This window comes from Lupinus angustifolius, chromosome LG16 (genome assembly GCF_001865875.1).
Source record: "Lupinus angustifolius cultivar Tanjil chromosome LG16, LupAngTanjil_v1.0, whole genome shotgun sequence".
In the NCBI taxonomy this organism is placed as follows: Eukaryota; Viridiplantae; Streptophyta; class Magnoliopsida; order Fabales; family Fabaceae; genus Lupinus; species Lupinus angustifolius.
The window spans coordinates 16699725-16710541 of record NC_032024.1 but is presented as its reverse complement, the minus strand read 5'-3'; the positions used below and the strand labels follow the sequence as shown (position 1 = coordinate 16710541).

General features: G+C 31.6%; 2 protein-coding genes across 2 annotated transcripts; both read left to right on the top strand.

The window, feature by feature from the left end:
* Positions 1-2557, top strand: LOC109328989 (rhicadhesin receptor-like). Its single transcript, XM_019562645.1, has 2 exons — positions 1-210; positions 1980-2557. Exons 1-2 carry the CDS (start codon positions 99-101, stop codon positions 2522-2524), a joined length of 657 nt encoding a protein of 218 aa, XP_019418190.1. The 5' UTR covers positions 1-98; the 3' UTR covers positions 2525-2557.
* LOC109328849 (probable leucine-rich repeat receptor-like protein kinase At1g35710) lies at positions 6347-9985 on the top strand. The gene has a single exon (XM_019562464.1). It carries the CDS (start codon positions 6470-6472, stop codon positions 9833-9835), a length of 3366 nt encoding a protein of 1121 aa, XP_019418009.1. The 5' UTR covers positions 6347-6469; the 3' UTR covers positions 9836-9985.

The window sequence follows — 10817 nt, the reverse complement described above, 5'->3', positions numbered from 1 at the left end:
AACCTACTATTCATTTTCTCTTACTTTCTTTTTTGTCTATTTATTTGGCTTCAAAAGTCTAATTTGCATATCACATATATCATATTATACCTCTAATAATGAAGCTCTTAGGTTCATTGCTAATGGTGATTCTTGCTTTGGTGTTAACCATTACCACTGCTTCAGATCCTGATCCTCTTCAAGATATATGTGTAGCAGACCTTACATCTGGTACTACTTTTCATAACTATACTCTATATTTTTTTCCTTTCATATTGTATTGTATGGAGCATAAAAGATACAAAATTATATGTTAGATTTATTAGAATATCTTAGAAAATATCTTAGGATTGAAATTATTTTATTTTATGATTTTTTATTAATTAATAGTTGTATTATATAAATAAAGATTAATATTATATTTTTTGTATAAGAAAATAATCACAATTTTATTCACAATATTATTAATACAATTTATTATTTTGATAATTCTTTTTCTCCTTCTACACCTCAAACTTATAATTTCCACAAAACTTTCATGCAACTAAGAAGACGACTAAGTTGTAAAAAAAGTACTTTTTTTTCTTCAACTTTTTTTTTGCATACCTTATCTTTTGTTTTGTTCAACCACTTCAACAGCTACCAACTTGTTTAATTTTGCTTTTTTCAACTACTCTAATGTTTAATCATGTTTATTTCTTGTACAATATTGTTGCTTGTATGATTAACTTTTCTTTTTGTCCCTGTATATGTATCTGCCATTGAACACAACTAGATAAACAATTGAGGAAAAAAAAGATATATACTATTAATATATCATCCACTATTTTATTCATATTTAATCATTATTAATGTCTAAAAATATAATTAATATAAATGAATGACAAATAAATATAAACTTTTACCATGTCTATCTATAAATATTACACTAAATAATTTACTATTATTTTAATCAAAAAAGCAAATCCCGGAAATGATTGCATAATTTTGTAGCATGGTTGGCAAAAGGAATCACGTTGTCTTAAACTTATCTTATTATATGAATCAAATTAAGATAATTTATAGTACAATATCTATTCTTACTTTCTTATTAAATTTTCCTTGTCCCTTACCAGTTTTTATCATTCAACACAACCCTGTAATCAATTTATCTCTTTTAAAATCAAAATACACTTTAGCAAATTCCAGAAATCATTGCTATTTTTGCAGCATGATTGGCAAAAGGAATCATGCATTTTGTCTTAAACTATATAAATAAATATTCTCTATTCCTTTTTTAAAAGGGTTTAACATTGTTGTGCTATATAAATATAAAAATATAAAACAATATCAAAAAACCCTGATCTATTGTATTCTAAGGGGCATGAACACTCTACAGTACTACAATGTGAAGTTATAATAAGCTTACTAATTTTCTATTTTTTATTTAAAAATAATTTAAAATCTAAACCGTTACTTTTCCCCCGAATGATATATGTTACCATCCAAACCCATATTGAATTCTTCAGTATTGGAGAAGCGTTTTAAGAACACTTGTTTATAACCGTGGAAAGTAGATACATTGTCTTAGGTCAAAAATATAATAGTGTAATAAGTGTGAGTTGAAATCAAAAATCAACATAAACATAAATGTAACTTTGGAAACAAAGGAATCGTTAAATATAATTAAGTGAAACTTGAAAGGAGATAAATGTAATATTTTCTACATGAGTTAGATTCTTCTCTATTACCGGAGAGGCAATTTATAAAAAAATGCACTAAAAAACTAAAAGACAATGACATTTATGATCTTTAATTTTTATAGAAGTTACAATTTTGGCTTTAAAATACTATAATATATAACTTGTCTCTTCATTAATAAATAGGAGTCTAACTCCCATAATTTGTCTAATTAATGGAGATAAGTCTTACTAGATTCTTGATGCACCACAAATTACAACTTGTACTTCATTATTTTCTTGGAATTCTAATTCTTGATGCACTATGTGATGCAAAAACAGTGATCAAAGTGAATGGATTCACATGCAAAAGCGCCTCAAACGTAACTGCAAATGATTTTTCATCAAACATACTAGCCAAACCAGGTTCCACAAACAACACCTATGGTTCCTTAGTTACTGGAGCCAATGTTGAAAAAGTTCCAGGACTCAACACTTTAGGTGTCTCTTTATCACGCATTGATTATGCCCCATATGGTTTAAACCCACCACACACTCACCCACGTGCCACTGAAGTTGTTTTTGTTCTAGAAGGAACACTAAATGTTGGGTTCATAACAACATCAAATGTACTCATATCAAAGAACATTACCAAAGGTGAAATCTTTGTGTTTCCAAAAGGGTTAGTTCACTTTCAAAAGAATAATGGTAAAAAAATAGCTTCAGTTATTGCTGCTTTTAATAGTCAATTACCTGGAACACAATCCATTGCTCTTACATTGTTTACTGCAACACCAACAGTTCCTGATAATGTTTTGAGTCAGGCTTTTCAGATTGGTACCAATGAGGTTGAGAAAATCAAGTCTAGTCTTGCACCCAAGAAGTAGAATATTGATTATATTACGAGAAAAATACGCATGCGCCGATGATGTAAGAGTAAGAGTATTTTACACAGTCATTGTATTATTCACCAAAATAAAAATAAAACTGAATGGTGGATGATGTAATGACTATGTTTAATAATTCAAACTTGAAATAATGTGTTTGCAATGCATGGTTGTTATTTTGTTTATCATAATGGGTTTTGATGGTTTTGTTGAGTGTTGTTTTCTTAATACTTCTTATTCCTATTACTCTTCAATAATAAAAGTTTGAATTCTTAAAGCAACATTTCCTCTCTTTTACTTTCGTTTTTTCTCCAACAAATAGTTATTAATTTCAAACAATCGACAATATGTAATTAGAAATAAATTGTATCAAATAGTTAACATAAATGTGTACTACAATAATTATCTTATTTCTTCAAGATATCTTCTTAATTAGTATCATATATTAACATTATTGACTTTATGCAAGAAAGAGAAACCAAACAAAAAAATAATTGCTATTGTAACATTCATATAGTTTACTAATCCTATATTTCAAGTGGCAGCACGTAAAAGATCAACCTAGTATGAGGTGATATTTTTAGTGGAACTCTTTCGATTTGATGTCCAACTCGGGTTTAATATGGTTAGACTGAAATTTCTTCAGTTCAAAGCAGTCCAAATTATTATTCAATTAAGATTACAAACTAGATTGTTTTCAAATTCAGTTAGCGGTCGAATTCGTCGAACTTCCGGTCCAATTATCACAACACTTATTAACCTTTTCGTTCCTCCAAATTCCAATTATCTTTGAAAAGAAAACTAAGATGGAGTATGGGTCACTCTTTATTATTTGAAATGGTTCAAATTATAAAATAAACAACTAATAAAAAAATAAAATTATAACATGTATAATTGTTATTAAAAATGTTATATTTTTATTAAAAAACACCACAAATAAAAAAATAACTTTTGTCCATATTTATCATAATTAACTAATAAATAATTTGCATTCTGTAAAATTGCCTTGTAATCATCATCAATTGTAATGAATTTGTCCATGATAATCTTCTGAGAAATTAAAACAAAACCCTAATATATTGTCTGTGAAGATTCATGCTTGCACATACAATATAACCAATTGCAGTGAAAATAGTTCTTATTGGTGTGCCTATACCAAGGGCATGGTGGTCCCCAACACTAAGGACAGCATGACTAACCATGGTCCATTCTCACTTGGTATACATTTGTTGTCCCCCAAGTTACGTAACTACAAGTGTTATCAATTATGATTGATCAAGAAAATAATTAATTAATAATTTTTTAACTTGAATAAATTTTTTCAATCAATGACAAGCAAGTGACATAATTTCTGGAATAATAAATATATTAATCAATACATACAATAACCTTATATGTTTCCCTTCTATATTTTGGTGGAGATAAGAAGTTGTTACTGGTGCTGCAAGTGCAACGGCCCGGACCATTGAAAATAAGAGATCCATTTTTTTTAAAACATAATTTTAATTAATATCTTCCTTTTCTATTTTATTTTTGTGATACATTTGTTTTTATAAACTATCTAAAATCTATAGTTTTATTTTAGCTTCATTTGGTACACAAGTGTTATTAAACTCAAATTAGTTATTCATTCGATCTAGATATTGGGTCAATGAGTCATTAATTAAACCAATTTTGATCACTTACTGAACCAATTAACTTAATTCATATTTATAAAATCTAATAAATTTGTAGTGTAACACTATTTAATAATTTGGTATGCAATATATAAAGATTTATAATGAAGATTTTACTACAATAAAATGTCACAAATAAGTTGAATATATTACCGGACAATATATGTTTTACACTTCAATTACAACAAAGTACATACTAATAAGTTTTAAATTCAATTAAACAATAAAGATTTTTGTTCTAATCATAAGCTAACAAATAATTACAATAATTTCAATTAAACAATATCCATATATGGCCTTAAATGATTTATTTAATTATTATTCCTAATGGATAATCCATATAATTGGTATGCGTGAATTGGTCATCATGACTCATGAACCATAGTCATGAATATTTATTTTTCTACATTTATTTATCTCCGTGTGTTGACTTGTTGACTCATTGCCCCAAATGTTAAGGCTATGAAAAGCACTTCATAGATTGATTTGACTACAAGTTTCTTCATTTTTGTGGAAAATGAATAGTTTGGCTTTTTAGAATTGACTCATGGTATTCTCACCGACTCCTAATTAGCATACCGCTCTGCCCATGTTCACACAATGCCCACTAAAATTAAAGTGGACATGTGCATGCCCATTTTAAAATACAGTATGAAATATCATGTCCTGTCCACTCTAAATATGAGTATGGTGGGCTTGCGGGCCGCCCTAAATTAAAAAAAACAAAAAATGACATGATACTTTAGATTACATAGATATATAGTGTGACAGTAAGACTAAAAACACAAAACATAACATCTTGTTTTGCATAAACCGGACATGCATTTAATTGATAAAATATTATATTTTGGAAAATTGTTACATTCACTTAAATGATGAGAACATGAATTACCTTTGTCATATTTGACTCATCAAATTTCTTATTTTAGTATTCATGCTAATGGGCTGCCTTGTCCGCCCATTTGAAATGTCCATTGACGAAAATGAGATATTGGGCAGACATTTTAGGACGGATGGACACAATTTTTATGCCCTACCCGTCCAAAATATACGAGCGAGCAGGCGGGTCCCATTGACTTTGCCCAAATTGCCAATGATACTCCCAGTATATGACCATTCAAATAATATAGAGCTCTAATATTTTTTTCTCCCAAAACATCTATATATATCAGAGTAAAACTGTATACATCTATATATATATTTTTCTCTTATTTTAATTGGGTGAGTGAATCTTACATTAGACCGTTTTAATATTTTTGTTCCGGATAAGTCTTCTTATATATCAAAGGTATGGGGATCATAGCCATTCATATTCATCCATTCTGTATTTATGCCACAAGTCCAATTTAAAGTGGAAATGGAAATTTCAACGATTTGGGATAGATGCTCAGATATTTAGTGAAACAACACTCCAAAAAACAATGAACCAAGGGGTTGAAGATATTAATTACAACATTTTTTTTTATATGAAACTTTGTTATTCTCATCAATCTGTGCTATTTCAAAAAACAATTTGTAAACCATTAGCTACTACCATTGAAACATTTACAAAAGGGAACCAGTTTAGTTAAATTTAAAGGGAAGAACAAAAATATGTGAGAAAATCTTAATGTTAGAGAGCAGAAAAAAGAGGGAGCATATCTGTTGTCTCACTTTTTGTACTACTCCATGTACCATTACCTCTAATTGGTTAAAAAATTATTTAATTTAAAATTATAATTATTTAATATTTTTATGGTCAATCATATCTCATGGAATATAAAGTGGTATAAAGGAGTGAAACAGCAGATATGGACTCCGCAACATTGATGGCAAAGTCTTGATTAAAGAAGACATCAAGTCTTTTATTTCCGCAGATTTCTATTCTTTCGAGTTCGAGTAGTTATGAATGTGCCCATTATACGAGACTCCCATTATACGAGACTCCCACATAATAGGATAGTGTAACTTTCTGATGTTAAGAATTAATTAGTAGAATCCATATTTTTTCTATTTCAGTAGTGTACCCAAAATAGTGTAATCCCACTCTTAGTTACATTAGCAACAAGGGTCAAGCACTAACAATTATAGCATTTACTACTATTAAAGTCATCAACATATGAATTGGTCATAACTGATTATGACACATGATGCACTTTGAACCACACAATTTTGGGTATCAATATCTTGACTTAGACATTTGATTCCATAAAATTCATGCTCATGGTTCTTATAAGTGAATTTTGTTACCTTCATATATGAATTCTCTAAGTGAAGTTAAAGGCATAAGATGAATAACATTCCAATATTCATTTCTCCAAGCATGAGAAGTTACCTAAGTGCTGGTTTTGCAGTCTTTTTTCTTTTGGTTGAAATAACACATATATGCATGTGTGCAAATTCATGCATGTCATTGCCATGCATTACAAGAGAAAAGGAAGCACTTTTGAAGTTGAAAGAAACCCTTCATGACCCTTCAAATAGGCTTTCTTCATGGAAAGGTAATCATTATTGCAAATGGGAAGGCATAGGTTGTGACAATGTTACTGCTCATGTTGTCATGCTTGATCTTAGTAACCCATGTTCCAGATTATGGAAACAAGAGGAATTTTCATGTGACCCTGTTCATTATTCCTTAAAAGCTCAAAATTTGGATCCATCATTGTTGGAATTGGAATATTTGAGTTACTTGGACTTGTTTGGAAATGACTTTCATGGTAGTTCAATACCAAACTTCATTGGTTCCATGAGAAGGCTCACTTATCTTTCACTATCTAATGCTAACTTTGGTGGAAGGCTTCCTAGCGGTCTCAGAAACCTCACAAACCTGCAACTTCTTGACCTGAGTGGTGTTGATCTTGGTCGCGAGCACGATTTGTTTCAGGTACTTAACATGCTTCCGTCCTTGTTACGTATTCACTTGGGTCATTGTGGACTCGATAACTTGAATGTTCGTCTTGTTAATCTCACTAATATTGCTCCTCGACTTCAACTTCTCGATCTTTCTCAAAATCAACTTACAAATCAAGATTTGGATGCTTTCAAAAACATGACATGTCTTGTACATCTTGATCTTTCTATCAACATTAATCTTAATTCAGTTCCATCATGGTTTAGTACTTTTCGGAAACTTAAGTATCTTGATCTCTCACAAAGTGGCCTTCATGGTCCGATTCCTGATGCTTTAAGAAACATGTCTTCCATTGAAACCTTGAAACTTGGTTTTAACAATTTGACTACTATACCATCATGGTTTGGTAACTTTGAGAAACTTGTGCATCTTGATCTCACTTCCAATGCCTTTCGCGATCCAAATCCTGATCCTTTCAAGAAAAAAACTTCCATTGAATTCCTCTCTCTTTCTAAAAACAAGTTCACATCAATTCCATCATGGTTATCCAACTTTGAAAAACTCGTGCATCTTGATCTTTCTTCCAATGCCCTTTATGGTCCAATTCCTAATACCTTACAAAACATGGTTTTCGTAGAATATCTCGACTTCTCTTTCAACCATTTGACTTCAGTTCCATGTTGGTTTGGTGAGTTCAATAGACTTGTTTTCCTTGATCTTTCAGTGAACAACTTCACTCTTATGGAATGTTCGCTATCGACAATTTTAACAAACATGTGTCGGCTTAAAACCTTATATTTATATGGCAACAAGTTCGGAAGAGAAACAATAGGTGAGTCTGAATTATCAGGATGCATTACATATGCTTTGAAGGATTTTGATTTGAAAGATAATGCATTTAGTGGTAACTTACCAACTTGGTTAGGGAAACTTGAAAATCTAGAGTACCTTCAACTTCAATCAAATTTCTTCTATGGAATCATTCCTTCTTTTCTAGGAAAACTATCAAAGTTGAAAGAACTACATCTAAATAATAATGCCTTAGATGGGAACCTTCATAACAATATTGGAGAATTTCATAGTCTAACTCATTTAGATATATCTTCTAATAACCTTTATGGTTTTCTTCCTAGTAGTCTTGGAGAACTTGTAAATTTGCAAGAGCTTGATCTTTCAAGTAACAATTTCACTGGTGCCATTCCTCGTAGTCTTGGCGAACTTGTAAATTTGGAAACACTTGATCTTTCACGTAACGATTTGAATGGTACCATTCCTCGAAGTCTTAGTCAACTTAACGATCTGAGGTACATGTATCTTTATGAAAACAATTTCCATGGCAACATTCCTGATGATTTCGATCGGCTTGTGGAATTAAGACGATTGGATATTTCTTCAAACAAGTTGGACCGAATAATTTCTGATGGAAAGGAATGGTCTTTTGTAATGCACCAGTTGCAGCTTGTGAATCTCTCATATAACCATATAATTGGTTCACTTCCTACAAATATTGGAAATGTAATGCCAAATTTGGAGCAATTGCTTCTTGCAAGTAACATGATAAATGGTACGATACCAAACTCATTGTGCCAAGCTGAGTTGTATAGACTTGATCTTTCAAAGAACGAATTATCCGGCGAAATTCCGAATTGTTGGAGGGATACTCAAGTATGGGAAGAAATTAACGTATCATCCAACAAACTAACAGGTGTTTTTCCAAGCTCAGTTTGGAATCTTTCCTCATTGGTATGGTTACATTTGAACAATAACAATCTTAAAGGAAACTTTCCTATGGCTGCAAATGTTTTGATGGATTTGTTAATATTCGATGTCGGTGAGAATCAACTTTCAGGGAGTATACCATCATGGATTACAGATGCTTTTCCTTCACTACAGATTCTTAGACTAAGGCAAAACAACTTGAGTGGTAGCATTCCATCACAACTATGCCAACTTTCATCACTCAAAATTTTAGACCTTTCACGCAACAATTTCGAAGGTTCGATTCCGAGTTGCCTAGGCTATCTTAGAGGAATGATTCAGGACAGTTCATCAGACCAAGGAAACTCAGAATGGAACATGGGAACATTTCCGGGGTACCAATGGTATAATGAATATGTCAAACAAGTAATGAAAGGAGAAGAATATGATTACGTCACAATCTTGATGCTTTTAGTGAACATGGACTTATCAGAAAACAAATTGGTTGGATTCATTCCGAATGAAATAACTTCGCTAACCGGACTGCATGGCTTGAATCTATCACACAATCACTTGGAAGGAATGATACCTGAGATGATAGACGATATGAAATCACTCGAATCCTTCGACCTCTCGCATAACAAACTCTCGGGCAAAATTCCAAACAGAATGACCTCTTTAACTTCATTGAGTCATTTAAACTTGTCATACAATAACTTTTCAGGACCAGTTCCTATAGACAATCAGTTTCTAACTTATGAACCATCTGTTTATGCTGCAAATCCATATCTTTGTGGACATGGACTGAAAAATAAGTGTCCTGGTGATGATTCTGGTGAAGTTCCTAGAAGCAAAGGACATGAAGATAATGATGATGAATATGGCAAAAAGGGTATAGAGGAAAAAATGTTGTTATATTCTGTCATTGCAGTTGGTTTTGCAAGTGGATTTTGGGGTGTTATTGTGGTTTTGATCATGAAGAAAAGTTGGAGATATGCTTGTTTCAGATGGGTAGAAGATGCAACAGATGAAGTTTATGTAGAAGTTGTGATAAAAGTGGCAAAGTTAAAGAAATGGTATGTTAGAAGAAACCATGTTGATGTTTGATTATGTGTTTGTTTCATGTCTTTTTTTGTTGATGTTTTAGTTGTAATTTGAGTCAGGGTTATGCTACTTATTGTACTTACTTCCTTGTTATTAGTTTTATCTTGTATGAACAGTATTTTGTATTGCAGTGCTTTAAATTATGGCTGCGATTATTGCAATTGTAGTCATTGTGGTCGTTATGGTGTAAATTATTTTGTTATTAAAACTTATTTTTGTATTCGATGTGACATGATGCAGTCCGATACAGTCCTATGTTGTTGTGTTACAATTGGTGTCACACTGCAATTATGGTGTGATGCGGTTGTGACAGCCACTGTAACTGTAATATTACAGTCACATTACGTGATGCATTAGGAAATTGGAATCACTGCTATCTTGCTTTGTTATTTATGAATATTAAAGGTTTGTTGTGACATTATGTATCAAGTTTTACAGAATCCATGGCACTGACAAGTTTGAAGGTGTGGGACTAATGCCTTAAGGTAATCGTATTTAAGGAGAAAATTGTTGGATTTATTCGAGTGTGAAATCTCATATTGGATATGCGGGGAATAGTGAAATAGTTTATAAGTAGAAAAGGCTGATAGAACTAATGTTTTAAGGTGTTTTGAAGACATGGTGTCTCACTCTCCACTCTTTTGTAACAATGGAACTCCACGGCCCAGTGATTGGAGGCTCCTGGTCTGATCCAACCCTTACAAATTATAGCAAAGAAGTCAGACACTATAGTTGTGTTTGGTAAAACATTTTTCCGGAAGCAGAGATGGGATCAAATATGAAGCAGAAATCTTGGGTTCAATAATTTTACCCAAGAAAATTCGGATTAACTTGGCATTGGAGACAGGCTCACATGAAAATTAGAAATCGAATTTTTCATATGTAAATCGAAACTATGCATAAAACGGTTCTGTTTAAAATTAAACAGAACCGTAATTGTGGCTGCAATACAATGGTTTCAGAATCTCCGTAATGACATCAAGAC

Bases quoted from the DNA above. Each gene is read 5' to 3' on its own strand.
- LOC109328989 (XM_019562645.1), top strand. From the start codon at position 99: ATGAAGCTCTTAGGTTCATTGCTAATGGTGATTCTTGCTTTGGTGTTA. The intron at 211-1,979 runs GTACTACTTTTC...ATGCAAAAACAG, and splicing joins TGTAGCAGACCTTACATCTG to TGATCAAAGTGAATGGATTC.
- LOC109328849 (XM_019562464.1), top strand. From the start codon at position 6,470: ATGAATAACATTCCAATATTCATTTCTCCAAGCATGAGAAGTTACCTA.